General features: G+C 34.2%; 3 protein-coding genes across 7 annotated transcripts; 1 reads left to right on the top strand and 2 right to left on the bottom strand.

The window, feature by feature from the left end:
- Positions 1–83: 83 nt before the first annotated feature.
- On the bottom strand, positions 84–1994 carry LOC127943290 (neuropeptide B-like). Its single transcript, XM_052539631.1, has 2 exons — positions 1531–1994; positions 84–1083 (listed from the first exon to the last, which is right to left on the bottom strand). The coding sequence occupies exons 1-2, from the start codon at positions 1798–1800 to the stop codon at positions 955–957; spliced, it is 399 nt and encodes a 132-aa protein (XP_052395591.1). The 5' UTR covers positions 1801–1994; the 3' UTR covers positions 84–954.
- Positions 1995–3181: 1187 nt separating this feature from the next.
- Positions 3182–7355, bottom strand: sgsh (N-sulfoglucosamine sulfohydrolase (sulfamidase)). Its single transcript, XM_052539552.1, has 7 exons — positions 7163–7355; positions 6337–6497; positions 6152–6257; positions 5636–5967; positions 5475–5556; positions 5188–5391; positions 3182–3876 (listed from the first exon to the last, which is right to left on the bottom strand). The coding sequence occupies exons 1-7, from the start codon at positions 7251–7253 to the stop codon at positions 3317–3319; spliced, it is 1536 nt and encodes a 511-aa protein (XP_052395512.1). The 5' UTR covers positions 7254–7355; the 3' UTR covers positions 3182–3316.
- A 31-nt stretch (positions 7356–7386) lies between these two features.
- On the top strand, positions 7387–15960 carry LOC127943236 (sodium-independent sulfate anion transporter). Of its 5 annotated transcripts, none has more exons than XR_008149608.1 (16): positions 7387–7621; positions 8308–8619; positions 8702–8894; positions 9923–10008; positions 10091–10170; positions 10261–10403; positions 10476–10654; positions 12002–12074; positions 12169–12219; positions 12295–12355; positions 12443–12498; positions 12573–12713; positions 12796–12942; positions 13940–14039; positions 14122–14255; positions 15301–15960. XR_008149608.1 is itself a non-coding variant. In XM_052539551.1 (16 exons), exons 2-16 carry the CDS (start codon positions 8437–8439, stop codon positions 15400–15402), a joined length of 1710 nt encoding a protein of 569 aa, XP_052395511.1. In that variant the 5' UTR covers positions 7387–7547; positions 8308–8436; the 3' UTR covers positions 15403–15960. The 5 variants fall into 5 exon arrangements, 3 of the variants coding, with proteins under 3 accessions (XP_052395511.1, XP_052395510.1, XP_052395509.1); XR_008149607.1 differs by having other exon boundaries at positions 13922–14039; XM_052539551.1 differs by having other exon boundaries at positions 7387–7547; positions 12815–12942.
- The last annotated feature ends 1227 nt before the right edge of the window (positions 15961–17187 follow it).

Raw genomic sequence — 17187 nt, 5'->3', positions numbered from 1 at the left:
ATCACATCTGTGCAAATGTACAACACAAGCATACACTGAATGAATGGTATATCTTTCAATTTGACTAAAATAAAGAAAACCTCTTCGAAAGTTTTTGCTCATAACAGTGAGCTCTTTTTATGAACATTTAATACATCTGAAAGTAGGTACAGGACACAGGCGCGCATAGAAGAGAACTGAAAATACCACCATTTTGTTTCTGTGGATTTTCTATTTTTCCACTTATAAATTTAAAGCTGCAAACTCCACATTGTGTGATCCAGGGTTGCTCAAAACAGCTCTCTGAGGTTTGTTTTCCTGCAAAATATAGCTGAAACTAATCGTGTTCACACTGGAAGTGACTTGAATCCGGTTTGACTTCTCTTATCGGGCATTTCCAATATACTAAACTTTTACCAATCTCTTAACTGCAAAATTTAATGTCGCGATGCCCAATTTCTCTTGAGTTTTTGTATATATCAAAACCATGTCCAACTTATTTATATCCTACGTAAGAGTGGGCGTGGCAATTTCCGGTTATTTTTGAACGGTACAACAACTTATGATGCTTAACTTGCATTTCTTATCATATTTTTAATGCAATATATTGTAATTATAAACATATGGGTTTGTATCGCAAAACATTTTCCTGTTTACAGCATTTTTTTTATTCTTCCCGTTCCTGGTATTTACCTTTACAGCGACTAATTAATAGAAAGTCTCACACATTCACAGACGTTAATAAGTTGGATGTATTTACAAAATCACTCATAATGAAATTGGTTATTATTGATACAGAACTAAACTTTGCAGAGAAGCATATCTTTAAGAGCAGCGCTGAACATCCCGGATGTAAATCTAGTAAACATTCACCGTCAGCAGCGCGCCTCGGCTGTGAATACTCCTGAAACTGAAGAGATGTTCGGGTCTGGAGAGAGACAGAGAGAGAGAGAGAAAGAGAGAGACGGTTTCAGCTCAGGAGGAGAAGCAGTCCAGCGAATCGAGCGACAGAAACACGTCTGCTTTGCACCGAAATGTGCTCGAACCGTCCTGAAGCAGCTCGCAGCTTTGTAGGTTTGGAGAAATGTCCTTTACGCAAATGTCCTGAGGAGGGAAACGGCACGGTCAACGTTAATGGAAGTCATGATTCTGATTCATGTCTGAATTAAAAAAAAAAAAAAAAACATATAAAGAACATTTGAATATACATTAATACTATTCATATTTTCAGAAATCGTCTGAATATATATATATATATATATATATATATATATATATATATATGTGTGTGTATATATATATATATATTAGAATACACATCAATGATGATTTGTATTGCATTGTAAATTGATCACGTTAATAATACGTTATGTAAAAAGTTAATGAAACTTTGATATTCTAAGTTCACACAAACACACACGTTTATATTCATATTTCAATGCAACAATGCATATTTTTTTATTTAAATAGTTTTTATAAAAGTAAAATAATATATGCGTTTACAAAAGTTTCTTATATGTGTGTGTTTTCATCAAATAAAATCGAATTTACCATGTTTTTGAGGACAGGTGTTTGTCTGCTGCTGAAGTCGGGCGTCACGCTGTTGGATTCTCCGGGTGTCTCGCTGCTGTCCTGCGCTGATTCTGTCTCAGATCTGCGCATATACGGTGACCTCCGGATCCCGGACAGCAGACCCGAGGCTCTCCCGACGGAGTAGTAGCTCGGGCCGGTGGACTGCTTGTACCAGGCGTCTGTCGGATGGCTGGAGACGAGGATGGAAACAGCCACGAACACCAGCACGGATCTGACGGACCTCTCCATTGTTAACTTCACCTAATCGCGCGTGTTGTGATCTGTGATGCCTCGTAGATTTTGGATTGATGTTCTCCACATCTGGACTTTATATAGACCCCTCGGAGTCGTGATCTCGTTCGTCATTCCCCACTAGATGATTCATATTTCCGGCCAATAGGATTGATTGGCGCGTCTTAGCGCGTTTGGAGACGGCTGGGGAGACTTTAACGTCAGGTAGATGTGATGTGTGACGGGTTAATACTGCTTCTCTGTCACCAAAACTGTCTGTATTAATCAATAAACGTCTTCCAGTCGTTACAGCGCAAATTAGAAAAAAGAAAATCCCGTGCGTAAAGACGCACATACTCATGAACCAGAGAATAACAGTTTAATTTTAATAATTGCTTTAGAATAGAAGATTAGGGAATCTAAGTGCGTAGTACCTGAAAATTAAGTCTCGTTAATAAGGGATTTAAAATATTGACTTCTCTATAATTATACCTTTGGGTGAACATGACGCGGTTTAACCACGTTGACGATAATTTAAATGAGAGAGCAATTTAAATATAGGACTTCAAACTGATTTAACAAACTTGTGAGTTAATCGGAAAAATAAAACAATTAAAAAGGAAAAATATTATTTTAAAATCTTGTTACTTAAGTATCTGATATGACATTTAAGAAATCAAATAGTAATGTACATAATAATAATTATTATTATTAGTAATAAATATTGTTAACATTTTAGGATAGTTATTTTATATATTATTATTATACAGTTTTATTTTCTATTATTATTATTAATACAAAAAATTAATTTTGAAATGTTGTGCCCAAGATATCTGATGACAAGAAGACAAAATTTATATAATAATAATAACTATAATTATTATCTTACAATATTAGTATTATATGATGACAACATCATTATTATTATTTAAATCTAAAAATAAAATTTTGAAATGTTAACCAAAAAGTTGTATATATATATATATATATATATATATATATATATATATATATATATATATATAGTAGGTATTATTATTATTATCATTGAAATATTAGTGTTATATGATGACATTATTATTATTATAAAAATTATATAAATAATAAAATGAATTTCTTAAAATGTTAACCAAAAAGTAATGCATATAATAATAATAATGATAATAATTTCAATTAAAAAAAATTACATTTTGAAATGTTGTTCCTCAGAACATCAGATATCTGAAATGACATATTTAAAAATATATTAAAATTGCTGTAATTATTATATGATGAAGTTATAAATACCAATGACAAATTAAAGTAGTAAAGCAGAAAACATGTATATGGAATCTATGGTAATGAAAAAACACCAGTCAAATCAAATATAATCAAATATTAAAAAAGAGATGTGGTAATGTTGACTTTTGTTTTTGTTAAAATGTTTATTAACATTTTCAATATAAAAACTACAAATAGAATCTTACAGTTAAACAGTGAACCTGAAGCATGAAAAGATTAAAGTTCATACAGTTTCCTCTGAAGTTTTAGGCACTCATAGTCCATTGTACAGAGGTCTGCACTGTGGTTCCAGCTTGGTCTCGAGGACCGCATCCGGCTCGCACACCCACGGATCCTCTGTGTGCCACTGCCACTTCAGCAGCTGATCCCTCAAGCTCTCCAAAACCTGGGCATACGCCGGATCACCAGCTAGATTCCGCCTCTCTGTCGGATCCGACTGGATGTCAAACAGCTCCCACCTCTCCCGGTAGTAATACTCTTTCAGAGTCTTGAACCAGCCTGTGGGCTGGCCCGACTGAGTCCGGTTTAACAGATCCTGGAAGGTAGGGGACACATAGAAGTCCTGGTCTATAGGGAAGGGCATGCGGTAGTGCATGTTGTGCAGGAGCCGGTAGCGGCCCTGGTGGATGGAGCGCATTGGGTAAAACATCGTGACCTCATGGAGACTCTGGCTGGCGTAGACGGTGACCCAGGACGGTTCTGAGATCAGGGCCGGGAGAAGAGACCGACCCGTCAACTCAACCGGACGGCCCCTTGAGAGACTGTATGACGGATACGGCAAAGAAAACCAGTCTAGTATGGTGGGAGTGATATCTGGGGAGAAAAGTGAGAGATGCTGTTTTACAGTGTCATACAATTAAAGAAAATTACACTGGCAGTAATCTGTGTGTGATTATAAAGGTATGACCTTACACACAAAATCAAGTGTTAAAAGGTGCAACAGTGAACGACGGCATTTTTAATATTGTATGAACAACTTGTGATTCGTACAAATAGGAAAAAATTGTTGTGACAATAATCTGTCGGTAAATAGAGAGATATGATCTTAAACAGAATCAAGTGCCAAACATGTGCAATAATAAGAGACGCCATTTTTTTATATAGTACGAACAACTTGCGTTTCGTATGAATATTTTCGTATGAATATATAATCTTACATTGGCAATCGTTTGAGTTCATATAAAAATGTGAACTTAAACAGAATGTAGCATGAAAATATGCAACAACGAGGGATGCCATTTCATAATATCGTACGAACAACTTGTGATTTGTAAAATAAATCCTCATACGCATGTTACATTGGTAACAATTTGTTGTACGATAGAAATATATCTGCACTATTTTCTAGACTTGAAAACGAGTGCAAAAAGGCGTAATAGTGAGATGAAATTTTCTAAATTTGTACAATTTGTCATTCGCATACATTACGTTGGAAACAATGTCATTCAGTAGAAAGATAGCTATTTGACGATGTAGACTCAAAAGACAAAAACAAGAGCAAAAAGACCTGCACGAAAAACATGCTGTTATTAGAAAAGGAAATTGTCGTACACATACACTACGTAGAAAACAATCTGTCATTGCATAGAAAGATAGTTACAGTATACTATCTGAACTATTATCTAAACTAATAAACAGAAGCAAGCACAAAAAGGTACAGCAATAAAATGGTGCATTTCATTATCATACAGAAATTCAATATTGCACATTATTATCGTGTTTTGTGTGTGTGTGTGTGTGTGTGTTTTTTACCAATATTCGTAGCTGAGGAGGTTGTTAACAAATCTGGTCTAAAATACATAAATGAGCTTCAAAAGGAGCAGGAATGAAATTTTTTGTTTTCCAAGTGATACAGATAAATGGCTATTTGTAAAAATGTTTAGTATGAATAACTTCAGATACAAATAATTATCATACAGATGTATTCTTAAACAAATCTGCCACTCTAACAGTTTTGTTGTATTCTGGCCTCTGTCACATAAACAAGTGCATGAGGGTGCAGTGTTTTCTTAAACATAGGTGTACAGCGCCATCTAGTGGTTAAATGATAGACTTTGTGCCGTACACATTTGTTTATTTACACGCTTCTGATGCCAATTAATCAAGCTGTTGATGGGCTCTTACCCAGCAGACTGACGTAAGCCTGGCTAAGCTGTCCCCAACGCTGCCGGTGTTCAGGTGAGGAGACCAGCATGGGTTCCTTCACACCTGAGCCGTACAGGTTAGTGCGACCGTTGGGAAACGGAATTCCGTTATCCGAGCTGTAGATCACCAGAGTTTCATTTTCAAATCCCGCGTCCCGTAGTTCTTGAAGAACCAGCCCGATGCCTTGGAAATCAAACAGAACATTTGTGAAGCTCTATGCTTGCAATTCTTTTAAATATTACTGTGAATGGTGTAAAATATAAAACCTTGGTCCAGCCGGCTGACTGTTGTGTATTGGGCCGCGATATCCGTCCTCGCTGCAGGTGTGTCTGGAATAAAGTATGGTACCTAGTCAGATATAAAGATACTGATGGTTAGGAACCTAAACTAATGACTTTTCAAATGTTTCCTTATTAGTAAGGCTCACCTTGACCTGGTCTGGAGAGTAATACTTTGGCTCCCAATCGGGAATTCTCCCCATTCCGCTCTCTCCATTCCCAAACTTTTCACAGAACATTCCATACTGAGGCTGGGAATGGCCACAGCGGTGAGGATCATGGAACGCCACGTAGAGAAAGAACGGCCGTTCCTCTTCCGTCTCACCCCTCTCTGCTTTCTGGCTCTGGAAGAATTTCCGGACAAGGAGCTTGATCTTGGTGATATTCCGACCCACCTGCAGAACAGAATTGGTCTCTTCCGTGTAGGCGAAATCGAACGGGTATACAGGGCCCGGACCAACGTGTTTTTTCCCAATTATACCTTTCCAAAGAAAAACAGTCATGACTTCTGTGAAAAATCTGAAATTTTCCAAAACTCACTAGTGTTTTGAGTGTTTAGTAAAAGAATTGTATAAATCAGTTTTCTCTCAATACAGGATTTTTGCATTAATAAGGCACAAAAACGTGTCTTTGTGACCTATGAGTTTAATAGGTCTTCATCATACCTGTGTGAATGTTGGCTTGTTTCAGGAGAAGAGGAAGACTGCGCACTCCATCAAATGAGTTAAAGTGATGAACTCCCTGATGAAGGCCGTACATCCCATTCTGGTGCTGTTCATCAGAAAAAAAAAAGTTCAAGGAAAGTATATCCAATAGTCTGGGCTAAAATAGAGTTTCATCTTTTGGTTACCTGTGGTAGTCCAGTCAGGATGGTGGAACGACTTGGTGAGCAGCTGCTGACAGAGCTGAAAGCGTTCTTGAAGATCAAACTGCGCTCAGAAAGAGCCCGGAGATGAGGGGTCTGGACCACAGTGTTGTTGTAGACATCCGTTTCAAACCCACCATCATCAGCTGTGGTGTACAACAGAACATAGACACGACATTAATACAATGTAAGTACAACATAACACAAACAGCAAAATAACCCAAATACAACATAATAACATCAAAACAACCTAAATACAACATAATAACAATATAAATATAAAAAACCTAAATACAACACAACACAAACATCAAAACAACCTAAATACAACATAACAACAATACAATCATAAAACAACCTAAATGCAACATAATGCAAGCATAAAACAACCTAAATAAAACATAACAACAATAGAAACATCAAAACAACCTACATACAACATAATAACAATAGAAACATCAAAACAACCTAAATGCAACATAATGCAAGCATAAAACAACCTAAATACAGCATAACAACAATAGAAACATCAAAACAATCTAAATACAACATAACACAAACATCCAAACAACCTAAATACAACATAATACAAGCATAAAACAACCTAAATACAACATAACACAAACATCAAAACAACCCAGATACAACATAACAAAAGCATTAACAACCTAAATACAACATAACATCAAAAGAACCTAAATACAACATAATAACAATAGAAACATCAAAATAACCTAAACACAGACATAACAGTATAGCCTTATTGTCAAATCAGTACGTTATTTATAAAAACACATGTCTGTTTACACACCAATGATGAGCAGCACATTTCTTCTTCTGCACTCTGCTACATCACAACAAACAAGAACCCCCAACAAGGTCCACGCGAACAGAAACGACATTTTAGTGTCATTTGCCTACAGAAATGCTACTGAAGCAAAAAAGTTTACTTTGTTTACATTTAGCGAGACAAACTTCCGCAATGTGAATCCATCACATGACCGCGATCAGCTGACGCGTTGCCTCAGCCAATCGCGTCGCGCGTCGCTGCTCACGTCACAAAAGGGCTGTTCAACAACGTCACTCTGATTGCACAAATGTTTCATTGTATCTTTATGTTTTGATGTAAATAAAAAGATTACTGAAGCGAAATGTCTGAACTCCGATGAAACACGAGGCTCAAAGGCTTCTCTGAGGTTTGATCTTGAACTTGATTTCATATTGTGCCTCTTATCATTGATCTCGACTTTCAGCTTGGTTTGTAAACACGGTAATTATTATTTATGTTATGAATGTTTTTTCAAAAGCTTTTTTTAGATTTACATTTCACTGTGTCCTCAGGTCACGAGACCCTTTTAAAATGTCATATGATTCATGTCAAAACTTTGACCTAATCAGATTTAAGGGAATTTTTTGCATTTTGCGTTTGGTATCTAGTTATTGCAATACATAATAATAATACATAAAACAAATAAAATGTACAGTTTTTATCTGAAAACATTTATACATGAGGTTATTCATTTAAAGTTTTTTTTTCTTAGCATTTTACATTTATTATCTTGTTACTGTATTGAATTTTTCTTTGTTTATTTATTATTTATTATAAGTTTCATGAATTTATACTACAATTAGTAATTTAATTTTAAGATCAATACAAGTATTTTATTTAATTATTTAATCATTTTTCATTTCTGTAATGCACAAATAAATAAATAAAATATTTTAATTTTAATATATTTATACATGACATTAGATATTTTTGTGCTGCTTTTTAAATGCATTCTAATTTAAATAATAATTTAAAAAAACAGAACAGAATGTTTCTTACTACTGTATAAACTTAATGACAGTGTAATAACAATCAAACTGGATGCATGGTTTATTAAAGTAATATCACGGAGGTAATGCATCGTTTATACCAGACAAAATATCATGAATTATTTTGGTGTGTTTCAGGGTGTGCCACTCAGATTCACATTTGAACAAGCGATTTCACAATCAGCAGTGTTTGAATCTCGTGATCATGTGGTCTTGAAGCACTACGGCTCTATCTGATGGTGTTTTGGTGGACCTGAAGGTCTTCTGATGGAGCGGGTGACGGGTATCCGCTGGTATGCCGCCCTGCGCTCTGGTTTTCCCATACTCACCTGGCTCCCCAGGTATAACCTGACCTGGCTGAAGATGGACCTGATCGCCGGTCTGACGGTGGGTTTGACAGCGGTTCCCCAGGCCCTGGCCTATGCAGAAGTGGCTGGTTTACCTGTGCAGGTGAGAACATTCACGCTCCTCCTCAGACCGAGACTGAGGAAGGTTTTCTTGACACGGTGGTCTTGTTTTGTTTGTTTTCCAGTACGGCTTGTATTCTGCGTTTATGGGTGGTTTCATCTACTGTGTGTTTGGCACATCTAAAGACATCACGCTGGGCCCGACGGCCATCATGTCTCTGCTGTGTGCGGAGTATATCGGTGGAGATCCTGTGTTTGCGGTGGTGCTCACACTGCTGTGCGGCATCATCCAGGCGGGAATGGCTCTACTGAGGCTGGGTATGATGGGAAATCGGGTTAATGTTAACATTTAAGGCCATGATTTGACTCTAGATTGGTCTTAAGTGTCAATTTTTCTAAATCGACTGAATAAATACACTTTGCAGTGATGCAAGCAAGAAGACAAAGCTGACTCAGCTGCCTTTAAATCAGTTTCGTCTTGAAAACAGGAAGTTTGTGGGTTTTCTCTCTCACATAACCATTCGATTCTATTACTTCCTGCTCAACTTCCTGCTCGCGCCTGTGAAGCCGCACACCGACATGTAGCAACAGGTTTTAGAAATGTGATTACTGTAATATTATTATCAGTAGCAGAGGTAATAGTAGCATGGTTTTTTTAGAACAACTTTTAAAAGGGTTGTTAAAAAAGTAATAAATTAACCCAAAAAGCTCAATTTGATGTTTACTAAACGGAATGTTTTCACAAATATTAATATCAGTTATTATTTAATTATATAAATAATAATAAAAATAACAGTTTGAGTACTTTTTAAATGTGTCGCAGCTTTATAATTGAATGAAGATGGAAACAAACGAATGTTATGGGGTCGAAAACAGGGTTTAAAGTATCAAAAAACTAAAAGTGTATTTAAAAAATGTAATTTGTTGCAGAATCTAAAACATTGACGTCTCGTCTTTGACCCTTTAAATTAATTAAATTAAATTAATTAAATTATAAAATAATCAGTCAAAATATTTGAATATTTGTGTTTTCAGAAATAATAATATATTAAATTTTATTGTTATAATAATAAAAATATATTGATTATTATAAAAAATATTATTGTATATTACTATATATATATATATATATATATATATATATATATATATATATATATGTATATTATTTTGAACTTGCAGGTGTTGTAGCTTTACTATTCAATTTTTATTTGTACTTTGCTTGGAATAATTAATCCAATGAAATCTCAATAAAAATATTTTTTCAGCGTTTTTTTGTTTTGTTGTTTTACTGAATGCAGTCAGCTCATGTGATGCTGGTGTTTCTGTTGCCGTTTGTTCCTCAGGTTTCCTCTTGGACTTCATCTCACATCCAGTGATTAAAGGCTTCACGTGTGCGGCGGCCGTCACCATCGGCTTCGGCCAGCTCAAGGTCAGGGTCTCACAGTCACTAGCACAGCTCTGTCATCTCATTTCTACACTTCTCTGAAGAGTCGTCATCATTTGTTGTGCAGAATATTCTGGGTCTGAAGGAGATCCCGCAGCAGTTCTTCTTACAGGTTTACTACACCTTCCACAAGATCCCCGAGGCCCGGTGAGCACTCATTTGTTTGACCAATCAGCTTTCACCTACTGTGTTAAATCGTCTTGTGGAAGTGTGCATCTCAATCAGCTGTGTTCTCAGAGTTGGAGATGTGATTCTGGGTCTGTGCTGTCTGATCTTCCTGGTCACGTTGACGCTGATGAAGAACTCTCTGGGTTCGTCTGAAGACGAGGCTCCTCTCCTCGTCCGATCTGCCCGGAGGCTGGTGTGGAGTTTAGCCACTAGTGAGTGCTTAAAGAACTCTTGTGAATGTGGAATGTAACCGACAGATGTTTAAACGTATTTCTTGTCTTGAGTCCGGAACGCTCTGGTCGTCGTCGTAGCGACGGGTGTTGCGTATTCCGCTGAGGTCACAGGTCACCATTGCTTCAGTCTCACTGGAAAAACCGCCCAAGGTCTGCCTCCGTTCAAAGCCCCGCCCCTTTCAGAAACAGTAGCCAATGGCATGGTGATTACTTTCAGCGACATTGTACAGGTGAGAGATAGCGGTGTAGTTTTTGAGACAAATCTTTTATAGTGTTTTTTTATGTCAAATCCCCCACCAAAAAGAAAATCAAATTCTGCATGATTATATTAAGAAATTAGAATAGAATACTAGAATAGGATTGTCAGTAGTCTGAGATTCAGAGATAAAAAAAAATAAAAAAAAATAAAAATATATATATATATTTATATATATATATATATATATATATATATATATATATATTATTATTATTATTTTATTTTTTTGGTAAAAATGTAAGAATGCTATAATACAGTTCTATTTAATTTAAATTATTTCTGCTTAAGAATATAAATTATTTATATATATATATATCTGTGTGTGTGTGTGTTTGTGTGTGTGTATATATTATTATTTATTACATTTAAATAAAACAATAGATAAATAGATAAAATAAAATAAATTATATTTATATAATACAGTTATCAGGATTATTCTGTTGTTTGTAAGAATCTTTAAAAGGTGATATACAGCAATTATAATAATAATTTTAAATGCAATTTTCTTAAGAGCATAAATTATTAGAGGTATCTGAAACACATTTAGCATTGTTTTATATGTAAAATATTACATATTTAAATATTAATTTATTCAAATAACGTATATATATATATATATATATATATATATATATATATATATATATATATATATATATATATATATAATAAAATTAAATTGTAAACAGATTAGAATAAGCATTATTATTCTGTTGTTTAAAAAATAATACCCCAAAATTATTTGTGAAGTTAAGTGGAATAATATTACTGAATATATAAACACTCATTCATATTGTTTAAGAAAAAAACGTAATAATTATTATTCTTATAATGCAATTTATTGTTATAAAGATGAAAGGTTTTTCTATAAACAAAAATGTTTAGTTTTATGAAAATATTTTCTACATTCTATATTATATTATTAGACAAATTAAACTGGACCACTGTACTAAAGCCAAAAATAATAAAAATATATTTTCTAAATAAATTACTTTTCGATGCACTATTAATTTCAAAATAGAAAATACATTTGTGTTTATTGCTTAATGTTAAAAACTAGCCCAATTATTCTATCAAAAGAATAATAATTTTTTTAATATATATCTATATAACACATAATATAAAACTGTCCATATTTTAAAAGCACCCTCTAGCGCCCCCTCGTGGCCTCCTGAATGTCATTGGACCCCAGAAAAACTTGAGCTGTCATTTAATAGTATAAAACTAGTATATGTGTATACTTGACAACTTAGATATTTTAAGTAGCCCATCTAAAGTAATAGTGATCATAACGGACCAATCAGGTGTGTTTTCTCAGGACTTGGGCGGCGGTCTGGCTGTCATTCCTTTAATGGGCGTCTTAGAGAGCATCGCTATTGCAAAGGCTTTCAGTAAGAGCTTCAGACTGTCTTCATACTATTTCTATTCTGTATACACCAACACAGGTGCTGTTTGGACACATTTGACACTCTTTTCTCCGCGCAGGCAGCAAGAATAACTACCGGATCGATGCCAACCAAGAGCTCTTTGCCATCGGTGAGAGCTTCTCCTCGCTTGTGAGGCTTTAACGGAGCGTGAGTCAGTGGTTTCTCATTCTGATGTTTTCCGCAGGTCTCACAAACATCATGGGCTCGTTCGTGTCGGCGTATCCCGTCACGGGAAGCTTCGGAAGGTGCGTCTGAAAGCAGCTCATGGCCAGGACTGAAGTGTCTGTCTGTCGGTTTATTTCTAAGTGTTTTTATGTGTTGTGTAATGACAGAACCGCTGTGAACTCTCAAACCGGAGTGTGTTCACCTGCTGGAGGGATCGTCACAGGTGACACACACACACACACACACACATATACTCTAAAATGTGGCGAGCGTCTGAAAGTCTGTGTTTCTGGGCAGGTGTTATAGTGCTGCTGTCGCTGGCGTTCCTCATGCCGCTCTTCTTCTACATCCCTAAAGCGTCCCTGGCGGCCGTCATCATCTGCGCCGTCAGTCCCATGATAGACTTCAGAGTGCCAGTCCAGCTCTGGAGAGTCAAGAGTGAGATTTACACCACACGTTCAAACCCAGGATCGACGCTATATGTCATATTTCTCTATATGCGGTGTTGATTCGGGTTCAGATCTGGCTGTTTCCCTCAGGACTCGATCTGCTGCCCTTCTTGGTGACGTTTGGGGTCAGTTTCTGGGAGGTGCAGTATGGCATTGTGGGAGGTGTTGTTGTTTCTGGTTTCATGCTGCTGTACGTCGTGGCCAGACCCAAAGTGAAAGTGAGTTGCGAGTGCATTTTTTATGAAACAGCTGTAAATGATTAATGCAGACTGTGAGCTGTAAATGAAAGACTTTTATTTTAGAAATCCCCTTTCTGTTTGAGGCTTAGGATGTGTGCTAGCAGAAATCACCATAAAAAAGTGTAGTCTCAAAAAAAAAAAAAAGGGTGATTATATTGATAATATGTGATAATTGGACTGTTAGTAAATTTACATTTTTTTAAATGTTTACAAAATATTATACAATACATTTATATTCAACTATACAGTGTATATATATATATATATATATATATATATATATATATATATATATATATATATATATATATATATATATATACCAGTGTATGTACAAACATATAAAATAAAATATATAAATTATTTGAAACACTTAGTGCTATGTTGTATATAATTTATTTAAAATCTAAAATGAATTAAATAATACAAATAATTTGAATATACATATCAATTAAGTAAAATATTCTGTCATAAAAATTAACTATATATCGATATCATATATTTGCTATAAATATTACAGAAAATACTATAAATTTTTTTGTATAGAAAAAATGCATTTAGTTGTTGCAAAGTATATTATAAAATATTTAAATAAATATGTATGTAATAGTATTTTTAAATATATAATATATATTATAATATAATATATAATATAAAAATATTTTTGTATATAATAAAGTAAATGCATTTTATTTACTGTTTGAAAAATGTGAAACACATTTAACATGATGCTGTATTCAGAAAATATTTAAATTAATTATTTAAAAAAACACATCCTTTTGTATACACTTTTATTTTATAAAAATAAAAAAAATATCTTATTTAGTTCATAATAACATCATAAAATGTTTTGATATTTCTACATCCAGAAAAGTTCAATGCACTTCAGTAGCTGTAAGTAGAACTGTAATAATGATTCCAGTGTGAGATGAAGTGTGATGCATGAAATGGCTCTCAGGTTTGTGTCTGTGTCCAGGTGTCGGATCACGGCGTGCTGCTTCTGGAGCTGGACAGTGGGCTGAACTTCCCCGTGACGGAGCATCTGAGCAGACTCGTGTACAAACACGCGCTTCATGGTGAGACACACACACACACACACACACACACACGCCGCTGATGTCCTCGAGTGCTCACGGTCTGGTGTCTGTGCTCTGTCAGTGTCTCCTCCGCGCTGTCTGCTTCTGGACTGTGCTCACGTCAGCTCTATAGACTTCACTGTCGTCCATGAACTGACTGAACTGCTCAAACAGTTTGAGCTGAGGGGTGTATCAATGATCTTCACTGGACTCAAGGTACTGAAGTTTAACATCAGCACACATGTGTAGGCATGCCACAGACATTCACTATTGCAGCTGCCAATGTTCACATGTTATTGATGAAATTAGGATAACAATTAAGTAAACAATACTTGAAAATAAAATATTTAATTTAGATATTAGAATATTAATGTATTAATTCAATATTGTTTAAATTATATATGTATATAACTGGTAATGTTTCTTTTTTTTACTCTGTAAAAAATAGTATAAGCATGATTATTAAAAACCATTTTTACAGCTTTTAAAAATATATATATGAATGTTGTATTAAGGAAAAAGAATATATTGTTTGAGGCTTTTGAAACTCATTTAGCATATATATATATATATATATATATATATATATATATATATATATATATATATATATATATATACAAAAAATAAATACAATAAAAAGATAAAGTAATCTAAATACATTTTAAGTGGATTAAAATAATAATAATTATTTTGCTTGAAACAAAATACATTTAAAATAATTAATTATGAAATAAAAAATCTAAAAAGGTATACAATTGTATATTTTAAAAAGGCATAAAATATAAATATAATATTTTATAATTAAGATGTATTATTTGAGGCATTTAAAAACATTTAACATTATGCTGTGTATAGAAAATGTTTTACTATTATTGCTATACAACATTTATGCATTTGAATATATACAAAGTTAAAATACAAATAACTAAACGGTTATAAATATAATGTAAATATACATAAATATAAATATTAAAATAAATAGATTAGAAGATGCAACTTATTCTTATATGGATACATATTAATATTCTGTAAAAAAAATACAACATGAAAATGTGAAAAATGTAATGTAAAAAATATTATAAATTTATATTGAATAAGAATTATACATATGAATATAACCTATTTCAGTCATTTGAAATACAGTTAACATTATACTGTGTGTATAAAAAGATAAATGTCATTTTTTCTTTCTATAGTTATTTATAATTTCTCTCTCTCTCTCTCTCTCTCTCTGTGTGTGTGTGTGTGTGTGTCTCAGCCGTCAGTACTGAAGGTGTTGTTGTCGGCTGATCTTCCTGGTTTCAGACATACAGACAGAGTAGACCAGGCTTTGCAGCTTCTGACCAGTATTAATCACTAACAGCCAATCACAAACAAGAACAGATTGTGTGGCTTTCAGCCAATCAGCATCTGGAAACTTCAAACCCTCTAATGATTGGTCACTTGAAAAGTTCTGCGCACACCTTCGACCAATCAGCACTCAGGAAGAGAGACTCTGATAAAAACTGATGGAGAGCAAAGTTACATGATGTATGTGTACATGACGACCAAATAATGCTTTTGACTGTGTTTTTTGTATTCTGTTTTAAACTCCGAATCTCAGGTGAGATGATGTCTTTTTATGAACATGCATTTCTTCTTGACACTAGAAAGAGTCAAATCTTTAGTTTTTTAGGGTTAAAAAGCACTACCAATCTGACAGGTCTCACAAAGCCTAAAATATATTGCATTACTCATGATAATTTCTCTGTAGTTTACAGTAGTACTTTTATATGTGTAGTGTGTTTACATTATTATTATTATCTTTTTTTTGATGAAACTAAATTTCATTAGGACACAGATGTCTGCACTCTTTTGGACCGTCAAAGACGAAACTGAAATGTCTCTTTTGGTATTAAACTGATATGATTCACAATTGTTATGCTTGTTTTATTATATACATAAAATATTGAAATACTTTGGCACTTACAGTCGAATGGAACAAACATTATGTGGAGGGTTGCGAGGACCAAACGGAAGCTTCAGAAGTTCAAAGACAAAATGTTAAAGATGGATGCATGAGCACTTTTTTTTTATATTTTTTTTTAAGCATTTGCAATTAAGACCTGTGAGATGTAAACTTGGGATTGTGAGAAAGTACGTCAGAGTTTATACCTCGCAATTCAACACCGTTTATTCCCTGGCGGAAATAGGCCTTGTTCAAAGTGGTCACGCACTACGGTCCCGAAAAAAAAGGTGGCTTTGGGTGTTAATAGTGGCGTCACGCTGCCTCACGTCTTCACACTCGGGCTCGTGCACGCGGTGACAGCAGCTGTGTTGTGCTTGTGCTCGTCCCCGTCGGCCTGCTGTAATTACTGAGAGCTGAATCTCACTCCACCGGCTTCTCGATAGGTTGCAAATGTGGAGTGCCAAATATAGCACGACGTCGTGCTAAAACTGGAGCCAAACTGTGAACTTATTTCACAGTAGGCTGAAGGATCACACGAGGTTTCTAGTGAGAAAGAGAGGAGGGGAAGTTGGCTTGGAAATAATAGTCTTGTTTAGCTTATCTTTATTTTAATTAGCTTTAAACCTTTCTAATCTAAAACTTTTCAAGCACCATTGATTTGGATTTTATATGCCATGGTAAAATAAATATCTTAGGCCCCAAAAACACTAAAATGTTTTATAATGTTTATAGTTTAAATGTTTACAGACTATATATATATATATATATATATATATATATATATATATATGTGTGTGTGTGTGTGTGTGTGTGTGTGTGTGTGTGTGTGTGTGTGTGTGTGTGTGTGTGTGTGTGAAAGACGGAAATATAAATAAGTTAAAAAAATTTTTTAGAATAAATATGAATTGTACTCTTAATACACACTTTTATTTTATTGACAGCAAGGATTTTACATCGAGTTTAATTAGTTTCCAATAAGCTTATACAGGTTATTTAAAAGTAATTTGTAAGCCAAGTCAAGCAAGGACAAAAAGAATAAAAACTAAAATAATAATTAAATTAAATATTAAATTATATCAAAAGCTAATTATATACAGTAAAAACATTTACAAAAAAAAAAAACATTTGATCTACATCAAAAATGTTATTGCCAAAATTGTTATTTTAAATTATTTGATATCTTATAACAATGTTGAC

The sequence above is a fragment of the Carassius gibelio genome, chromosome A22 (assembly GCF_023724105.1).
Source record: "Carassius gibelio isolate Cgi1373 ecotype wild population from Czech Republic chromosome A22, carGib1.2-hapl.c, whole genome shotgun sequence".
Classification (NCBI taxonomy): Eukaryota; Metazoa; Chordata; class Actinopteri; order Cypriniformes; family Cyprinidae; genus Carassius; species Carassius gibelio.
Note: the sequence above shows the minus strand (reverse complement) of the source record. Positions and strands in the feature narration are given on the sequence as shown.